Below are 21,248 nucleotides of genomic sequence, written 5' to 3'. Positions count from 1 at the left end.
GGCCTCAGGGCTTGCTCTCAGCTCCATCAAAGTGCACGAATTGGCTATCAGTGCTTTCCATCCTCCTGTGGAGGGGCATTCGGTTTTCACTCACCCTTTGACTGCCTGATTCTGGAAGGGCCTTGTATGCAAATACCCTCCTGTTCAGCCTATTGTTCTTCAGTGGGACCTCAGGCTAGTCCTTATGGCATTGATGAACTTGCCCTTTGAAACTCTGGCCTCTTGCTCCCTTTCTCTTCTTTCCATGAAGGTCGCTATTACCTCTGCAGGAAGGATTGGTGAACTGGGGCCATGATTGCAAATCCTCCTTTTACTATCTTCCATAAGGACAAAGTCTCACTGCACTTACATCCCATATTTCTACTGAAAGTGGTTTTCTGCTTCCACCTCGACCAACCCATACATTTGCCTACCTTCCTTCCCAAACTGCACACCTCAAAGGAGGAACAGCAGCGTCACTCCCTCGATATACATAGGGCCCTGGCCCTTTACGTACAAAGGACAAGACCACTCTGGAAGTCTCCTAAACTATTTGTTTCCATAGCAGAGAGAATTCAGGGGCAGGCCGCCTTCACCCAGCGAATCTCGGTGCGGACTCCACAGTGCATTATGCTCTGTAATCACTTGTCATGGCAGTCCCTATCAGGTGGGATATGGGCCCATTCCATGAGAGCACAAGCATCAGCTAAGGCCCTGGTCCATGATGTGCCCCTTATGGACATCTATAAGCCAGACACATGCAATTCAGTACACGCCTTTTTTTCTCACTATGCCCTGGTGCAAGACTCTGCGATGGTTGCCTTGTTTGGTACATCGGTTCTCCATTCTACGGTTCCGTCATCTTCCTCACACCCTCCTCCTGTCTAGGTACTGCTTGTTAATCATCCTCCATGGAATACAGTTGGGACCATCACTCAGAGGAGGTGGTTACTTACCTGTATTCCAATCCCATCTTCCTTCACCTTTGCTGTGGATTTGGTAGATTAGTTGTGGAGACAAACTGAAGGCGTGGTCGGTCCGCCATGCCCTTTATTGCCTCTGGTGAAACCATGAAGTGGTACCAGGATGCATGTGTGGACCGATGGACTCTACCACTTTGAGAAGCTCCCGCTCCAGGTGCATGGCATATGCACATAACTCTCAGTAGAATATAGATAGGGACCACGCGTCTCAAAGAACCTCCTGTTACAGGTAAGTAACCTCCTCTTCACTTTTGCTTTCTTTTTAATTTGCTCTATTTATGACTGTGACTGGCGCCTTGCCACACCATTTGGCACTTTCAGTACTCTGTGACCTTTGCCAGCCCCATTTCATCACTGTTTAGATGGTGATTCCACTGGCAGGGTCTTTGCTTTTGACAGAGCCTAAGCCATTATTTCACTCCAGCTTCTGCCTGCTATAAGGTCAGAAGACAGATTCTTTCTGACATTCACAAACAATGACTATCTGCCTTAGCAGATGTCATCTCCAATTCACATTGTCATAATTATAAGTAAATTTTACTAGAGAGGTTGAAGAAGAAATTATGAACAAAATATATGTTAAGCAGCATATAACAGAGTGAGACAAACTATTCATTGTGGAAAGTCGGCAGTAGATCGGCTCTAAGCTTGGTTACACTGTTTGCTGGTTTTCCTGCAGGTGGCCTCACTATGTTCCCAGTCAGGGGCTGCACTGACCAATGCAGCTTGGAAAATGAAACCTTCTTCTTATAGCAGCATGTGTTAGAGCACTCATGTGCCCATTCTGTGTTCCCACGCATACCAAAGCAAGGCTACAAAAGGGGAGGAATGGTTCTCTCTGCCACCTGCGTTCCTTCCAGTCTTAACAGCAGATAGATGTGAACCTTTTTGGATCCTTCAGACCTGGATCCTTCATTTATAGTGCTTTATAGTAATTTAATGGTACACACTTTAGGGGCAATTAGAAGAAAATTTCTATGGCATTCACACTTAGTAAAACTATCAGTATTTAAAATAAATGCTTATAGAACAATTTTCCAGCTCTGGAAGAACTTAATGAAAGTTCTTTCAAGGTGAATTTATCTATTATCTCTCTTCCCTTCCTATAAGACAGATTTTTTCCCCTTTGCCTTTTTTATTACAAGATATAATTGAATCATATTGCTAAGGAAGTAATTAAGGACCTGATTCAGAGGTCAATGAAGTCAGTGGAAAGATTCCCATTGACTTCAGGGGCCTTTGGGTCAGGCCCTGAGAGCTTACCAGGAAGCTGCTTTTTGTTAAAATTTTCAGCAGATGCAGTATCAATGTTAATATTAATTTTACTTTTAAAGATTATGCTTTTTAAATTGCCAATGAAATTCCAGAAATTCACTATGTTGTGCTTTATTGTAGGTGGTCTCATGGGACCTGTGAGAATGATTTCATCTGGGCACGAACTAACAACTGATTATGATGAAAAAACACTTCATGAATTGGGCTTTAAGGATATGCAGGTATTATCAGTGTAAAAATAAGACAAATATAAAAAGATCATTTGGTATGCTGCTTTTGTCATGTGATGACCAGTAAGTGTATTAGGTGGTAAAATGTAAAATTCTCTTTGGCAACATCTGACTGTTTCCTAAAACCATTGTATTGTTTTCTGCTGTATAGCATACATCCCCTTTACACCCAAAATAAAATTACAGTTAGTTCCTATTAACATACATTTACATTCTGCTGCTCTATTGCCTTACTGTTGTAAAAAGTAGTCCTGGTTTAAAAAGCCACATTCTGGGTGTATTAGTAGATGTGAAGTAGTACATGCTGAAGGATCAAAGTAAAATTTGGAACCATTTATTTTTTGTAGAAAAAAGCAGGGGCCGGTGAAAACAACATCAGACATCAAGATTTTGGCAAAATGGTCACAACTGTTTGATTTTTATGAACAGGATAGCATCTCAAAGCATTTTGTCATGAGAGCAGGGAAAAGAGGGAAGGCGACAGCCATTGAAGCTGTCAAGAGCCTCCTTTCTCCCTTTTGATGCTCAAATCCATAGCATCCTGTAAATGAACTCATAAAAGTCTAGAATCCCTATCACATCTTTATTTATTCTAAGGCCTATCAAGGCTTGCAGCCCAGATCAGCCTACTGCCCAGGACATGATCAAGCTTCCTTAGAGTGTGAATCCAGGCCCAATGCCTAAGAAAGATAGGAATGTCTACTTTGCAGGAAGGATTAACCTTACAACCACTGCAGATTGGAGGACCTGACCTTGCACAACCCCTCCCTTCGTCACTCCTCCCTGCCAAAGAAAAAGACAACTTTAGAGGATCTGACCACCTAAATTTAGCACACGTTTGAATTAATTACTTTTTAATTAATCACTCTGCTGCTGCCACCTCTCATACTTACCATGTCAGGCGAAATCAAAGTAATCTCCAGTGCTGCCCAATGTATGTCGTTTTTGAATTGTGACATTCTGTTGAAACATAGTTAAAGGATCAACAGTGAAGATACTAATGTATCTTCCAAAACCATGTTCTTAAGTCTATTCTTATTTATAAGCTGTCTCTGGTTTTAAAAATGGTCATTGTAGTTGTGTTGTTAAAATAGTCTCTATGTTCTCCTCCCCCCCTTGTTTATAGATGGTTTTTGTATCCTTGGGTGCACCACGGAGGGAGCGAAAAGGTGAAGGTGTTCAGCTTCCAGCATCTTGCCTACCTCCTCCTCAGAAGGACAACATTCCAATGCTTTTACTTTTGCAAGAACCTCATCTTACCACCCTTTTTGATTTGTTAGAGATGCTTGCATCTTTTAAACCTCCTTCTGGTGAAATGGCTATGGAAGATAGTGAGGTAATTTAGTGATCTTTGATTAAGATGACTGAATATGTCTAGTTTAATTTCTGTCCAATCTGTCTACTTCTGATGGCCCCTCACCATGGTATCCAAACATCAGATACAGCTAATATTTCTATCTGTATATTTAATTTCATCATATCTATAGATGTAACTATATAAGCTTTTTATAATCAAAATGGTATGATATTATTTACTAGTTACTCTAAAAAATGTGTTGCTCTGGAAAGGATATGTACTATTGAAAACATGTATGGTGATTAGTAAGGGGATTTGTCTTGAAAAAATATTTTTAAAGGTATATTGTAAAACTCAGTGACTCATATTCATCTCTCGTATAACTCCATATAAACCAATGGGATTTACACTGGGAATTTATCAGAATCAGTAGTTGTGTATTTAAATCCAGGATTTATTTACACTGAACCTTTTGCATGTCTTTATAGTATAGTGCATAAAGTAACTTAATTTCCTTCTGTTTCAGTGAGACCTAAACTATCATGCTGTATTTACAGATTTATTTAACAAACTTTAATTTGAGAATGAATTGCTTTTGTTTAAAATATAAATAAAGAAAGAAACTTCAAACCCTAAAATGTCAGTGAGATTGCTTTTCTTAAGAAACTATTAATAGTAATAGATTTTTTTGTCTGTGTTAGAGTGCAAGATGTGAAGAACTCCACCTTCATGCAGAAAACCTGTCCAGGCGTGTCTGGGAACTGTTAATGCTTCTACCTACATGTCCTAACATGTTACAGGCATTCCAAAGTATTTCAGATGAACAGGTCAGCCAACAGTGTTTGTTTTAAATATATATAATCTGCAATTCAGTTACACTTTTTACAGTGAAATTTTTACAATTTACCCAAAATTGAATAATGATTGATCCAACAGAGTTAAGTAAAAAATAACTGATTTCTGCAAGGGGGACATTGTCTTGAATAAAAGACAGAACAGTTTCAATAATAATACATCAGGACAGCTCATAGAGACGTATATATTCTCTGGCTTTGTATTGGGTATAGTGAGAAAATAAAAAAAAAAAGAGGGGACCATTTTCACCTATTCTTCTCTTACTTTGTTGAAATAAAAATCAAAAGAAGCCTGTAGCTTTTCTAATTTAGTTTCCTGATTTGTGTCTTTTAAGGTAATGGGTTTTATTTTTGTAAACAAGAATTAAATAAGTAAAATGATTAGTGAATGTTATCTCTAGTGACTTTACTGGGTCATGTTGAAATTAAATCTCATACATCTTCAGTTGTACAAAGCAAGTTGAAGCAATTTATTTCTTATTTTCAAGTCTTCTTTGGGTTTCATTTTAGAAGTAAATATCCTTAGATATACTTGATCCTAAAGCAATATTCTTGAACTCTAACCTACAAATTTTATGTGGCTTTAAAACTGAATCGTATGTTATTATTTGCCTTTTAGTATGCCTTGTTTTAAATCCCTCACTCCACCTTTCATAATTATAAAATACAATAGCAACAACCCACTGTTCCGGGTGTGCTTAGATTTGGTTAAATTTAAAACTTGCATTAATTGAAGTGTGTATTATTTTGGTAATAATTTTGAATGGGAGAGAATTTAGAATTTTATATATTGCTATAACCAGGAGGATGTTGGGTAACATGTGGTTCAATTTCAGTTATACTTTTTTTTTGGTAAATGTTACTGGGATAATTATCTTGAATAAGTGTCTTGAATTCTGAAGTATTTCTGAGCATTTTTAATGTAAAAAGAGCAAATGTGTGAATGTTAAGCAACTTTCCAATATGAACCAACCACATGTAAGTACACTGTTTAGTGTCTATAGTGATATGTTTTCTGAGGCTTCAGAGATGATTGCTAATGAAAATAAAATGTTGGGTCATCATTTCAATACCCATTAATGGGCAGTAAAAAGTTAAGGTATGTGAGGGTCCCCCCTAATTGTATCTGACTGAGGAAGTTGTGAATAAGAGTAGTGGAAGATCTCTCTTTAATTGTGATTGAATGTACCTGAGGAAAATAAAACACTAAGAACAAAATGAATTTACATGAAAGAATTGTAAGAGACAAAACTACTGGGATTTTTGCCAGCAAAAATGTATTTGGCTAAATGGAAGAATTTCCTTGCTTTGCCAGCAATCCTCTTGTAACTCTTTGAAGTAAGTAGATGTTAAGGGCAAAGAGAGAAGCTGACTGCAGGGGTCAACATTTTTTATTTTCCCTGGATAAAATTAGTTTGACAGATTATTTTATTCTTTGATTAGGTTGGATTAAGTAGTGGGGTCTGATTCTGCTTTCCTGTTTGAATTTTTGATGTTCTTTTAATGTAACAATCATGTTTTGAAACTTAGGAATCTAGCATATTGAATACGTGGCAGGAAGGATGGGCAGGAAAGAATAGGTTATCCATTCTCTGCTGTGCTAACCAGCAGTCATCATGCCCTTTACAAATTTTTAAATGGCACTGCAGAGGCTCTCCCAAGATTTAGTGAAGGCAGGGAGAGGGAAAGCTGTCATATAATCCCAATGTATACATGTTTAAAATATTTTAAAAATATAACTTAAATTGTGGTTTAGATATGATAGATTTTGTAACTGTGCAAGCTAGAACTAGGATCTGTTTTGCTCATGCTCACAGCTTTCTGGATAATGTTTCATTTAGGCTAAAATTTTGCATGCATAGTTTCAGTCCAGAGGTGACTTTTTTTTGAAAATGAACAAAATCTGTTCATTTATTTTAGTCATTAAAATATGAAAAAATATATTTTTTACCTTCAAAGTACATCTTAAGGTACTTTTTTGCTCACACCTAACTAAGTAAAGGTTGAACTTTACCATTTGGAATTGCAGGTTGGCATTTCTCACTGAAGTTAAAATGTTTTAAAAATTGTTGTGCATGTGCTGTGGTAACTTTTAATAATATTGAGTTAATTGGGATTCCTACTGTACGTATATTATTCAGATTGAGAGTCTGTAAATTACATCAGATACATTTTAATTTTTTTCATGGATGTTGTAACAATAAATATTCATTTAAAGATATGTAATATGTAAAAACCAAATTACTTGCCATTGTCTCTTCAAAAATGTAATTACTTTTGCCTCTATGGTCAGGTCAGCATTGGATTTAATTTTCTTAACTTTTTTATAAGGGTAATGATGGATTTAGTTGGAAGGATCTCCTGCGAATAAAAAGTGCCCATAAACTTTTGTATGCACTTGAAATCATTGAAGCTTTGGGCAAGCCTAACAGAAGAATAAGGCGAGAGTCTACGGTAATATAACTTCTTATGTAGTTTCTAAATCCAAATTCTTATGGGTGAAATATTTATTACTTTAAATTCTAGCACTGATATAATAATTTATTTTTCTGTTTATCCTCAGGGAAGTTATAGTGACCTTTATCCAGACTCTGATGATTCGAGTGAAGATCAAATAGAAAATAGTAAAAACACCTGGAGCTGCAAGGTTTGATTTACTTAAGTATTTTGTAATATGTAGTGTAGATTTTTCAAAATGACATAAAATGAAAGTTCTTTTCTTTTAAGATAGTATAAGCTTTTAATATTTTGTTTCACTCCTTGGAGTCTCTTGATTTCAAGTTCATATTATTAGCACATAATACTTTTTGCATTAGGATACTGTCAGGAAATCACAATTCCTGGGCCTAAATGATTAATGAAAAACAAAATTATTGTCTAACTTCAGTGTTTTTTGCCAAAAGTCAAGCCTCTCAGTTCATTATATTTTTATACAAATTTTTCTCATGTCCTTCAAAAAATAAGTAACTGCATAGTTTATCAATGTTTTATTTCTGATTTTAATTGTGTATCTTGTAACTGAGACAAGGAGTTTAAAATACATTATGTACCTGATTTTTCTTACATTATCGTAATTTACTTACAGTTTGTTGCTGCTGGAGGGCTTCAACAATTGTTAGAAATTTTTAATTCGGGAATTCTAGAGCCTAAAGAGCAGGAACCATGGACTGTGGTAGGTGACAAGTCAGTGTTTTAACCAGCTATAAGGTAGCTATCCCATTTGAGTGCTTCCATTGCTAGCAGCCTTTGTTATATTTACTTGCACCTTTTCTGTAGAAAAAGAGAAGAAATGAACAATATAAAATGAACAATGAAAGGTATTGCTCATAAGCCAATTATTGTGCATTGAAACTAGTTTATTGAGTGCTTCCATCTGTAATGGATACAAACCAGCTGCTAAATTGATGCCAATAAACACTAACAATATAGTATTCTTTTTGGGGGAAATGTAAATTGTTGGATAATTGCAGTTTTAATTTCCCTTTTAAAAACATTACTACTTTTATCATTCTGACTTTTTGCTATTTTGTGACCACACTTTTATATCTTTTCTGTATGTTATTTTATTTGTTATTTTTTCTGTAGTCCTAGGAAAAAATGTGCTGGTTTGTATAACTAAAAAATAATACACCCTAACCCCCAGATTGGAAACTATTTTCTGGAGTAAGGTACTGGATTCATGCATGCAGAGCTTTGCATCTGCACAGACCTGATTGTGGGATCAGAGCTTAAGTTTGCAATAACATGGTCAGAATATTGGAAAACAAATATATATTTAAAAGGGAGGTTGATGGGTGGTTTCAAGGGGAAACCTGTACTTCTTAACCTGATTTTAAAGCAGTAGTGTGTTTATTTCTTGGTACATAACCCATTGTTGGCATTGAGAGAAATCACTACCAGTACAGTCAAGGGGTTAATAAGGAAATTCCCTAACAGTGCACATTGGTGTTAGTTTTCATATGTTCATTCATTTCATTTTGTTTCCGTTTTCACTAGAAAGTTTAGTAGCGATTGGATGTCTAACATAGTGAATGCCAGAGAAAATGAGGTAGGATCTGAGGCTAAAATAGGGAAAGAACAAGTTAAAAATTACTTAGATAGGTTAGATGTCTTCATGTCACCAGAGCCTGATGAAATACATCCTAGAATACTCAGACTGAGGAGATGTCTGAGCCATTAGTGATTATCTTTGAAAACTCATGGAAGATGGGAAAGATTCCAGAGGACTGGAAAAGGGCAAATATAAAGCCAATCTATAAAAAGAGGTATAAGTACAACCTTGGGGAATTACAGACCAGTCAGTTTAACTTCAGTACCTGGAAAGATAATGAAGCAAATAATTAAGCAATCAATTTGCAAACTCCTAGAAGTTAATAAGGTGATAAGTAACAATCAGCATGGATTTGTGGATAGAGAGGAAGCAGTAGATACTGTCTATTTTGAGTATCGGGGGTAGCCATGTTTTGTTTATTGCTCTTGACCTGTCCATGACTTTTACTAAAAATAGCCATGACAAAATCTTAGCCTTAATCATAAGGTAAATATGAATCAACAGTGTAACGCTGTTGCAAAAAAAAGCAAACATCATTCTGGGATGTCTTAGCAGGAGTGTTTTAAACAAGACACAAGAAGCAATTCTGCCCCTCTACTTTATTCTGATAAGGCCTCAGCTGGAGTATTGTGTCGAGTTCCAGGAAAGAGCTGGACAGATTGGAGAAAGTCCAGAGAAGAGCAACAAAAATGAATAAAGGCTTAGAAAACATGCCCCACGAGGGAAGACTGAAAAAATTGGGTTTCTTTAGTCTGGAGAAGAGAAGACTGAAGGGGGACAGGGGGGACGGACATCATAACAGTCTACTAGTACATAAAAGGTTGTTACAAGGAGGAGGGAGAAAAATTGTTCTTGTTAACCTCTGAGGATAGGGCAGGAAGCAATGGGCTTAAATTGCAGTAAGGGAGGTTTAGGTTGGACATTAGGAAAAACTTCCCAAATTTCATGGTAGTTAAGCATTGGAATAAATTGTCTAGGGCAGGGATCAGCAACCTTTGGCACGTGGCCCGCCAGGGTAAGTACCCTGGCGGGCCGGGCCGGTTTGTTTACTTGCCGCTTCCGCAGGTTCGGCCGATCGTGGCTCCCACTGGCTGTGGTTCGCCGCTCCAGGCCAATGGGGACTCCGGGAAGCGGCGGCCAGCACATCCCTCAGCCCGCGCCGTTTCCCACAGCCCCCATTGGCCTGGAGCGGTGAACTGCGGCCAGTGGGAGCCACGATTGGCCAAACCTGCGGACACGGCAGGTAAACAAAGCGGCCCGGTCCGCCAGGGTGCTTACCCTGATGGGCCGCGTGCCAAAGGTTGCCAATCCCTGGTCTAGGGAGATTGTGGAATCTCCATCACTGGAGGTTTTTAAGAATAGGTTTAAACACCTGTCAGAGATGAGCTAATGCTTAGTCCTGGCTTGAGTGCGAGGTCCTTTCCAGTCCTATGATTCTATGAAATTATGTATCTTTATCACTATTCATCTATCAATTAATGTGAGATAAACTCTCCTTATGTTGGATATTACTTTGCAATGTGGATTTCTTTTCGTTTGTGTTTGTTAGACTGAGTTTGTTTTAGCTGTTTGTTTTCAATGTCAGCATTTTGTCATGTAATAAATATAAAGTGTCATGGCTTGTGTATGTTTCAGTGTTTAGGATATTTAAAGTATCCCATACTGAAAAAAAAAATCTTTATTTTTTATGGAAGGAGAATAATATTTTTGAGCTTTGTTTTTTCAATTTTTTCTCTTTTGAATCTGTATAAATACTTGTGATATACACTTCTCTAGCTCTCTCATGATGCTTGGCATCTGTTGGTGCTCTTTCTGGAGCAGTGTCAGGAGAAGGGAGATACTCTATATTTCTCTCCATTCCCAGCATAAGCCGAAGATTCTATTAGTGCCTTAGTTGATCTTGCATTTAGGTTTGCAAGAGGAGGAGTAGTAAAGTGCAACTAAGGCACTGATCCTACAAATAAATATTCTAGTGTAGACTCCTGCATCTGGGTAAAGTCTTAGAGATTTCAATGGGATTCTGATTGGGTATAGAGAGCTATGCTAGTATATCGGTTTGTATGATCTGGGCCTATGATTGTGTTAGTTTTGCTTGTATGATACAACTCCTGCTGGTTGTGCTGGGCAAATGTACATGCACGAGTAATAATACATATGAGATCCTTGGAGATCAAGTCCCAGAAGGAAATAGGAGGAAAGAAAAATCAGAAACTACTGAGTGAATGAGAGGTTTTCATCTCTTTGTGATATTACAATACAAAATGGTATTTTTAATATACACGTCTACCTCGATATAACGCTGTCCTCGGGAGCCAAAAAATCTTACCGCGTTATAGGTGAAACCGCGTTATATCGAACTTGCTTTGATCCACCGGAGTGCACAGCCCCGCCCCCCCGGAGCACTGCTTTACCGCGTTATATCCGAATTCATGTAATATCGGGTCGCGTTATATCAGGGTAGAGGTGTAGTTTGTCTCTATATAAGTAATTGTGTTTAATTTAAAAGAGTAACAAACCATGTTAAATATTGCTTTCCAAGTTAAATGTAAGTGCCAGAAAATGCTGTAGATTGTAAAACTGAATCTTCTACACAGAATATCATAGCATCTTGTAACTGTACCCGTAATTTGGACTAGTTCTTGAAAATACTCTCTTTGTAAGAAATAAAAGATTTTAATACCAGCCCCAGACTCTGTAATGTCTAGTACAAGTCTTGTTAGCTCTTGCCAATTAGTGCTTTAGTTGTTAGCTTTGTAGGACATTTAAGTTTTGTGTTTCAAGTTCCAAAATAGACAAAGAATTACTAGAATTTGTGAAAAAGGAAAATTGCATTTTCTTCTTATCCACAGTGGCAGCTAGACTGTCTTGCTTGCTTGCTGAAGTTGATATGCCAGTTTGCAGTAGATCCCTCAGATTTGGATTTAGCTTATCATGATGTCTTTGCCTGGTCTGGTGTAGCAGAGAGTCACAGGAAAAGAACTTGGCCAGGCAAATCGAGGAAGACTGCAGGAGATCATGTAAAGGGCCTTCATATACCTCGTCTCACAGAGGTAAGAAACAAACTATATATACGTACAAACACCCACATGCTGTAGGGGAGATGTTTTCTTTTATCAGTCAAAGGGGGATATGAAGTGTAAAGTATTATTACTTTTTAATAATATGAGGAAATAGTGTAGTGAAAAACAATTATGAAAAAATTAATCTAAACGCTAGAGGTGACATATCAGGAAATAAAATAATTAAATAAAATTAGATTAAAGATGTGCAGTTTTAAAAAGCTAGAAGTCCAAGTTTATGTGCAGAATGTCCCAAAGAGCCACAGTAAATGGGTATTTCTGAATATTTCTGATGATTACTTTTTATGTTTTGTTTCAAGTATCAGAGGGGTAGCCGCGTTAGTCTGTATCCACAAAAACAACGAGGAGTCTGGTAGCACCTTAAAGAATAACAGATATATTTGGGCATAAGCTTTCGGAGGTAAAGAACCCACTTCTTCAGATGCATGTTAAGGTGCCACCGGACTTCTTGTTGTTTTTATCTTTTGTTTCCTCCATCAATTCCTACTTTTGAAGATGGCCCATCATGCATTGTGCTGGCACCATCACACCCAGTGTTGAACAGTGCTAGAACCTACCTGTTAAGTCCCTATTATTCTTCCACCCCCAACAGTAACATATTTTTTTAAGCTTGGTTTTCATACTTTATTTTTCATGCTAAAGAGGACAACATATTAATATTAATAATGTTAAAAACGGTGAACTGTTGGAAGGGCAAGGACTTACTGTGACCTCACAAGCAGGTTCTAGCATTGTTTGGTGACAATCATGTCCACTACCAGTGGATTGTTACTGGGCTGTGAAACTACTACTGGGGTGATTGTCATCAGTGGGTATCACACCAAGTAAAAAAAGCAGTTGCAGAGGAACTGCTTTTCACAAAACCAAAAATGCAACAAAACAAAAAATAAGAACAAAAGAACAGCCATACTGGATCAGACCAAAGATCCATCTAGCCCACCGTCCTGTCTTCTGACAGTGTCCAATGCCATGTGCTTCAGAGGGAATGAACAGACCAGGTAATTGTTAAGTGATCCATGCCCTGTCGCCCATTCCTAGCTTCTGGTGAACAAAGGCTAGGGACACCATTGCTGCCCATCCTGGCTAATAGCCATTGATGGACCTATCCTCCATTAATTTATGTAGTTCTTTTTGAACCCTGTTATAGTCTTGGCCTTCACAACATCCTCTGGCAGAGAGTTCCACAGGTTGACTATGCGGTGTGTGAAGGAATACTTCCTTTTATTTGTTTTAAACCTGCTGCCTATTAATTTCAATGTGGTGACCCCTAGTTCTTGTGTTATGAGAAGGAGTAAATAACACATCCTTATTTACTTTCTCGACACTAGTCATGATTTTATAGACCTCTATCATAGCCCCCCCCCCTTACTCGTTTCTTTTCCAAGCTGAAAAGTCCCAGTGTTATTAATTTCTCCTCATATGGAAGCTGTTCCATACCCCTAATCATTTTTGTTGCCCTTTCTGTACCTTTTCTAATTCCAATATATCTTTTTTGAGATGGGGCAACCACATCTGCATGCAGTATTCAAGCTGTGGGTATACCATGGATTTATATAGAGGCAATATGATATTTTCTGTTATTATTTATCCCTTTCTTAATGATTCCCAACATTCTATTGGCTTTTTTGACTGCCGCTGCACATTGAGTGGATGTTTTCAGAGAACTATCCACAATGACCCCAAGATCTCTTTTCTTGAGTGGTAACAGCTAATTTAGACCCCATTATTTTATATGTATAGTTGGGATTCTGTTTTCCAATGTGCATTACTTGTCATTTATCAACATTGAATTTCATCTGCAATTTTGATTCCCAGTAACCCAGTTCTGTGAGATTCCTTTGTAACTCCTTTGTAACTCATCTCAGTCTGCTTTGGACTTAACTATCTTGAGTAGTTTTGTATCCTCACTGTTTACCCCCTTTTCCAGATCATTTATGAATATGTTGAACAGCACTGGTCCCAGTACAGACCTCTGGGGGACACCCCTATTTACCTCTCTCCATTCTGAAAACTGACAATTTATTGCAACATTTGTTTCCGATCTTTTAAGTATTTATTCATCCATGGGAGGATCTTCCCTCTCATCCCTGCAGAGCTTACTTTGCTTAAGAGCCTTTGGAGTAACCTTGTCCAAAGGCTTTCTGAAAATCTAAACATCAGAAATATACTTACATTTCCATTCTCACTGTTGGTTTGGGGGATTCAGCACATAATCTTTAAGTAGTTGTAGTATTTTTCAAAATAGTTTCAGATCACCTTTTGGATAAGATCTCAGTTTTCCAAAATCTCAGGTCCTGTTGGGTTTTTTTATTTTATTTTTTAACATGACTTAGGAACCAACTCCTTCAAATTTCTTCAAGTATGTAAAATGATTTTGTATAAAGTGAAGACAATGTCCAAACTAAGCTTTATTTTACAGAAGAGTTTAATTATCCAAAGAGTAAAAATGAGTCAGAAAAAATTCTCAGCTGTCAAAATCAGTATTTCCTTTTTTAAACATCAGGCAACTCAAAAAGAGTTAAATAGACTTCTATAGTCAATTTAAAAAAAGACTAATGGACTGAGAACAAGCAAGAATTTTTTACCTCAAGTTATCTCTTTTCAGAAAGTTAAAAGCAACTGAAAATAGGGTTTTAGAATGGAAGTAAGACCTCAATAATTTTAACCATAATTTAATACTAGAGTGACTTCATAATATTAAACATATTTATTCTGTAGTTGTAAAACTCTGGTGAGAAAGGTAAATTTCTTCCATATGCTTTTCATCACTCTTGGCTGTTCATAACAAACTCTGTCCTCCCCATTACCTCCCCGGGTGCATATAGGCACACCTGAAACTTGGCCAATATCATTCGGGCCTCAAATGGCTAGAGAGAGACCCACTGAGGATAAATTGCTGTTGAGCGTGTGAGCCATTCTTACCATATAGGTGCTGAGTTTACTGTCTACACATCTGGGGAACGATAGACTAGAATTATGAATTGTAGCCAGATATCCTGTTTGGTATTGTTAAACATTGTTTGCAAGACCAGCACATCACACTTCTGGGAGAGTTAAGTCTTAGGCAAAATAGAATTTGAGACTGTAGCAACCTGTATAGCATAGACTACTTTAAAATTTTATTAAGGTTTTATTATTTGATTTATTAATGCTGTTAGTCATAAATGTTTTATCTTTGTCATAATCATCATTGACAGGTGTTTTTGTCATCTAATGTACCTGTTACTTGGTTGTTCCAGAAGAGTCTCTCCAGATTTTCTTTCGGTGGAATGGGGGGGGAAGGTTTCTAGCCCTCATAGCTGAGAAGGAAACCACAATTACATTCTGTTCATGTTTTCAAGGTTTTATTCACAACAATGATGGCTAGAAACATAGATTTGTTATTAATGCAAGATTAGATAATGGATTATCTAGTCACTATCATAGTATGTTATTTTTGTAACTTCAGGTCTCTCTAGCTTCCATTGGTGAACCTAGGATTAGTTTGACAAATTTTAAAAATAACTTTTAAATTTGATTATTTTAATCCCCACTATATAGTCTATGACTAAGGTAAAGATGAGGTAATGAATGAAAATAGCCTTAAATGGAACATACATTTATTGAGTTAGAGGAACCCATGGAAATATCAGAAAACGAAGTCTCAACTTGAAGAATAATTTTAAAAAGTTTCTGTTGCAAAAGATATAGAATTAATGCAAGAATTACACAGAAAATTCAAATATTCCTTGAAAAGTTTTACTGTCAAATTTGGTGTCTGAAAAAAGTCAAAAAGTGTAAAATATAGGGATTTTGGTCCTGCTATAAGCAGGGCTGGTGCAACCCATTAGGCGACCTAGGCGGTCGCCTAGGGTGTTAGCATTTCGGGGGCAGCATTTCGGGTCCTTCGGCGGCGACCGCGGCAGCCGGATCTTCGGCTGCCCCGGTTGTCGGCATTTAGGCAGAGGGAGCTGGGGCAGGGGGGCACGGGGAGGGCCGCCTGCAGCAAGTAAGGGGGGGGGGCACGCAGGGGAACCACTCCCCGCCCCAGCTCACCTCTGCTCCGCCTCCTCCCCTGAGCACGCCGCCCCGCTCTGCTTCTCTCCCTCCCAGGCTTGCGGCGCCAAACAGCTGGTTGGCGCCACAAGCCTGGGAGGCAGGAGAAGTGGAGCGGCGATGGCGTGCTCGGGGAGGAGGCGGAGCAGATGTGAGCTGGGGCGGGGAGCTGCCGCACGGCTCCCTGGGGATTTGCCACGGGGGGGAGGGGCGCTGCCGTGGGGAGGGGGCTCAGGGCGGGGGGGGGAGCTGCTGCAGTGGGGGCTGCTTTAGGGTGGAGAACTGCCACTGGTCTCGGGGGGTGGGGGGTGGGCGCAAGGTGGAAGTTTCGCCTAGGGCACGAAACATCTTTGCACCCTCCCTGGCTATAAGTGAGAATTATAATGCAAAACTGTTTAACTACCAATGTCTCTTGTATAGTCACTCTCACCCACACAGTTTTTGGTTTGTTTTAAAATTGACATAATGTGTATAATCTAACCCCATTGTTATATTAACTTTTTTCTTTTAACTTCAATTTTTAAAGGTATTCCTTGTACTTGTCCAGGGAACAAGTTTGATTCAGCGACTTATGTCAGTTGCTTATACGTATGACAACTTGGCACCTAGGTACAATAACTTTTTATTTATGTAGTACGGTTTAAAAATTGTATGCATTTTCATGATAGCTTTAAACTTAAATCTATGGTTTTTCAAAGGTCAAAAATGAATAAAAGGTATGAAAAAAACTAAACTATGGTTGTATACTTCCTCATTAATTTAGTCAAGCGGTTCTCAAACTTATTTCACATGATGGACCACAATATGATCCTTTCATGAACCATCTCATCTCCCAAAGCCACTTCCATACCCTCTCTGCAGCAATTACAGGTCTTGATTACAGGACAGTATGAAGGAGAAAAGATTAAAATAAATTTGCTTGAATGCTATTGGTTTGACTGCTTGTGTGCTTTTCCTATCCCCATTCGCTATTTGGTGTTGATAATGTGTGTGTACACTTATATATGATGCCACCTGAGGACTACATTTTGAGAATTAGTGTTTTGGCCTATTTTAGATGTACCTTCTATATTTGTTGTATAAGGTTGCATCAACAAACTTACAGTTGTTGGTGATATGTGGTAGCTCCAGAAAGGAAAGCACCTTTACTTTTTGATTCCAGCTTGAGTTTTCAGGCTCAATAGTTAGAAAAACTGTCTTATTTATAAACTGAAATGAATTTATGTGGAAGCTATTGAGTGACAATAAACATGGAATCGTATAATGCCATTATAGTCACATTTGAGAGTAAAATTACTTTTAATATTATACTTTATGAGAGGAAGAATATATTTTAAGTGAATATGAGAAAAGTACATTTTCAGTTCTTACATTTCCAGGTATAATATATTTATTTTGTTCTGTAGTAACATTTAATTGATTTGATTTTCTTCCTGCACAGGGTGTTGAAAGCTCAGTCTGATCACAGATCAAGACATGAAGGTTAGTGCTGTAGAAAATAGTTAATTTTTATTAATTGATGATAGTGAAAATATCGTACAACTATTACAGACCATGGGTTTGATTCATCCCAACTAATGCAGTGATGTGTTCCCGTGTGTCAGTGGAGCCTGCTGTGCCCTAGGTGGGGATTCCCATCCCCAGAGGAAGCCAGATAGTATTTGCACCACGAATCTCCCCTGGAGATTCTTTTAGATATGTACAAAGCTTCAACCCGAGGCTCAGTTTACAGCAGGGTCCTGCTTGAGAAAGCTGCTTGGGGGAATTGTTGAATTGTTGCCTTCCAAATAGGTTCACATTAAGACTGTAAATGTGACATGAATATTCACCTGTATTTTGACTGGCAGCAGTCTTTGACTCCGCCAGCAATCCCCCCTCAATTCCCTGAGATTATTCCTGTGAGAATTCTGTGTATAGGAGCCATTGTCAAGTTACAGCTTATATGTTCACAAATACACAGGCATCTCCCCTTAGCCTTATGCCCTATTCTGGAGTCCTCTTCTGTATCCTGTCACCGAGGGCCTGAGAGTGGCATATCTGTAGATTTTGGAGCCAGAATTCTGACACCCTGTGTGTATCACCTGCCAGAAATTGGCCCTTAGCTGGTGGGAAGAGAGGAGTAGGAAGAGCTGAGCTGGTTCAGGGAGTGCCATAATTTAGTGCTGTATCAGCAAATTACCTCCCACCTCTTGAGCAGTGGGGAAGCAGGGAAGGAATTGTGCCTCAGAGTGGTGTCTCATTAGTATAGTGTAATTAAGAAAGAGAATCAACATTTAGTAACCAAATGGATATATTACTTCAGCTTTGGCGGCATCCTAAATGCCAAAATGAGGGTATTTTGTCACTCATTATCACAAGTGAGAGAAATATGTTATATGCTTTTGTCCTTTGTGACTTTTCAACCCAAAAAGCTTTTTAATGTAGCAATTACATGGTGACTTTATTCCACCTCTTATCCCTTTAGTTACTCATTATTCAATGTGGCTCTTGGTGAGTTGGGCCCACTGCTGTTCTTTGGTGAAATCCAGCCTGGCAGATAGTGATCATTTACAAGATTGGCTAAAGAAACTTACCCTTCTTATTCCAGAGGTAAGATAATGGAGAGATCATTGCATATTAGTTAATAATTAATATGGACCAAATCCAGCCCTAGTGTCGTCTGATGTTACTCCATCAGAATTCAGAGGAGTGTATTGCCTACTAATGCCATTACTTAAAAAAGACTGTTTAACTTTTCTTTCTTTAGTCAAAATATAGCAAGTGCCAATTGCAACATGTACAGTTAAAGGTGTACAGTTAATCAGTTCCCATTATAAACTCCTGCTCTTCTTCAAGTTCTTGCACATGTCCGTTCCAATGTACATGTGTACGCACCCCAGCACAGCTGCCGGAATTTTTTCCCTTTGTGTGGTATCTGTTGGGTTGGCTCCAGCACCCTGTGGTGTGGCATTCTCATAGCATTGTTATAAAGGGCCCTGCCAACCCTGCTCCCCTTCCGTTCCTTTTTACCGCCTGTGATGGTTGCTGGGAACCCCTCATTGTTTGGCAATCCTTCTCTTAGTGTTTTTTTCTGACAATTTTAGTGTAAATAGTTCTTGTAGTTTTAGTAGTAAGTTCGTAGTTTTTAGATTGTTTGGACGCCTCTGCACTTTATAAAAGATACTTCTATAGAAATATACTCTGCCTAAGTTGTTTAATAGTATTTGGAGAACTGTTATGTATATACATATATTAGACAAAAGTGAAAAAGGAAATCGCATATGCAGTATTATTTTAACAATTTGATTTTATTTGAAATATTTTCTTGAAGACTGCAGTTCGCCATGAGTCCTGTAATGGTCTGTACAAATTATCTCTCTGTGGTTTGGATGGGGGAGACTCAATTAATCGATCCTTTCTGCTACTGGCCTCATCAACATTATTAAAATTTCTTCCTGATGCTCAGGCATTGAAACCTATCCGGGTAAGAATTTAACTATTCATTCCAGCTTTATGTTAAATATGAATTGCAACTGCTTTCCATCATTCTCATTTAAGTCAGAAATAGTAAGTCCTATAGCAGTTAATAGATTTATCATCTTGTTTTATCAGAGTTTAAGTTAAGCAAGTTTTTTGTCAGTTATATTTGTGAATAAAAAGGCATTTCTTTTCACAGATAGAGGATTATGAAGAGGAACCAGTGTTACGATCTGGTTGTAAGGAATATTTTTGGTTGCTATGCAAACTGATTGATAACATACATGTAAAAGATGCCAGTCAGGTAGGTACAGTTAATTTACATTCATTAAAATGGGTCGTTTTCTTTTGCCTTTGTGAGATTGATTATTATGAGTATTTTAAGTTCAAACCAAGTCATTGTAACTCCAAATACAGTAATTGAATATTATGTGATAACTTGCATTTGATGAAATTTTTACTCCTGAATTAAACTCAAAATTGTGCTATTTTAAATAAATGTATAACATTACAGCCAACTATAGATATTTATTTAAAAGTCTTGTAGAGCAGCTACAATATATTTCCATCAAATAACTTTGTCTAGTGTTTCTTACATAAATAAAAAGACAAAACCCCAAACTCCCTCATGAATACTGACATTTATACCGCAAGACCAATTTGTGTACATAGAGATCTTTTAGGAGAACTTGCATACTCACAGAGAGCATCTTTGTTAGCTGGGTTGCTATTTTGCTGAGGCTTTTTGCAGGTCGCACATGCAGGGAACTCCTTACTCCCTTTCAACACATGACTAAGTGAGAGCAAGCAATTTGAAAACTTCCCTTAAAATTGGTCTTTTCTAATCTGTGATCCTTTGCTCATAATTTTTACATAATATAGCTTATATTGTCATTTCTGGGGATTGAAAAAATAAAGATCACTATAAAAATATAACAATGTTGGTACATGCGCATTTATTGAAAAATGACATTTAGATGGCTGTAAATTGCAAATTCTTCAAGTAGTTTCCCTGTGGGTGCCCTACTTCAGGTATGTGTGTGCCCTGCACCTCTGGTTGTAGGTTTTTGGTATCAGTGCCTGTTTGGCCTGCACATGCACAGTATACATACTTGTGCCCAATATTGAGGCTCTATAGGACTATGCGAGTGAACTGCCCTCGGTTCCTTCTCAGCCAGAGATGGAGTTTAGTGTGTGCCTGTTTTCTCTTTATAATAGTAGATACTATTAGTTATTTAGTAGTTGTAGAATATTAAAACCTTATAGTTGTTGGAACTGTTGTTCCTGTTTTTCTTTTTCATAAAAAAGAAATAAATAAATATACACACACACTCTCATACTTTTCTTTTTTCCCCTATTGTGAGGGGTCCAGAAGGCTTTTTTCTTCTATCTGAGATGCCGGGCTCTCCAGGTTTTAAAAGGTGCATCTCCTGTTGAGAGGCTGTTCCTGTCAGTGACAGACAGTGTATATGGTGCTTGGGAGACTCTCATATCCTCAGGAAGTGCAAGATTTGCACTTCTTTAAAAACAGGGAAATTAAGTATAGATTTTTAATGACGGAGCAAGCCTTAAGACTGGCTTCGGACCTGGGTACAGAGAACCCCCCTGTACCAAGGACCATCTATTTCTGTCTATGTCAAGAGCCTGGTCCCCAAGATCTTTCAAGAGGACGGCAGCGTCGAGACTCGGTCTCTGGCACTCTGCACGAGTGAGGTACCAATAATCGCTCCAGCAATACAGAGAGCTTCCCACTCAAAGACTGCGGAGTGGGATAAGAGGAGCAGAACGGAGAGTTCCTCCTCAAAGAGGTTTAGGTCACCGGAGACCTCAGGCCCCAAGAGGAGTGCTAGTGAGGCTCTGAATACTCAGGTACTGTGAAGCACTCTAAGTCTTCATCTAAGTCCCATACCTCAGTGGTAAAGGACACAGAGCCAAAGACCACTACTGCTACCAAGAGAGCGGCCTCCTTGGAATCCACAGTTCCCTTGGTACTGACACCAGCGCCTCT

The 21,248-nt window shown here is 38.2% G+C and overlaps 1 protein-coding gene across 1 annotated transcript in view; it reads left to right on the top strand.

Moving 5' to 3' along the window:
• Positions 1 to 21,248, top strand: part of USP34 (ubiquitin specific peptidase 34) — a 278,527-nt gene that overhangs the window by 127,225 nt on the left and 130,054 nt on the right. Inside the window, exons 28-39 of the mRNA XM_065400557.1 lie at positions 2,358 to 2,458; positions 3,594 to 3,803; positions 4,466 to 4,591; positions 6,950 to 7,072; positions 7,182 to 7,265; positions 7,704 to 7,790; positions 11,519 to 11,719; positions 16,311 to 16,393; positions 17,226 to 17,266; positions 18,249 to 18,373; positions 19,095 to 19,247; positions 19,440 to 19,544. Of these exons, the coding sequence (XP_065256629.1) occupies positions 2,358 to 2,458; positions 3,594 to 3,803; positions 4,466 to 4,591; positions 6,950 to 7,072; positions 7,182 to 7,265; positions 7,704 to 7,790; positions 11,519 to 11,719; positions 16,311 to 16,393; positions 17,226 to 17,266; positions 18,249 to 18,373; positions 19,095 to 19,247; positions 19,440 to 19,544 (1,439 nt within the window). The remainder of the gene's footprint in view (positions 1 to 2,357; positions 2,459 to 3,593; positions 3,804 to 4,465; positions 4,592 to 6,949; positions 7,073 to 7,181; positions 7,266 to 7,703; positions 7,791 to 11,518; positions 11,720 to 16,310; positions 16,394 to 17,225; positions 17,267 to 18,248; positions 18,374 to 19,094; positions 19,248 to 19,439; positions 19,545 to 21,248) is intronic.

The sequence above is a fragment of the Emys orbicularis genome, chromosome 3 (assembly GCF_028017835.1).
Source record: "Emys orbicularis isolate rEmyOrb1 chromosome 3, rEmyOrb1.hap1, whole genome shotgun sequence".
Lineage (NCBI taxonomy): Eukaryota > Metazoa > Chordata > Testudines > Emydidae > Emys > Emys orbicularis.
This window is presented reverse-complemented; position numbering and strand designations above follow the sequence as displayed.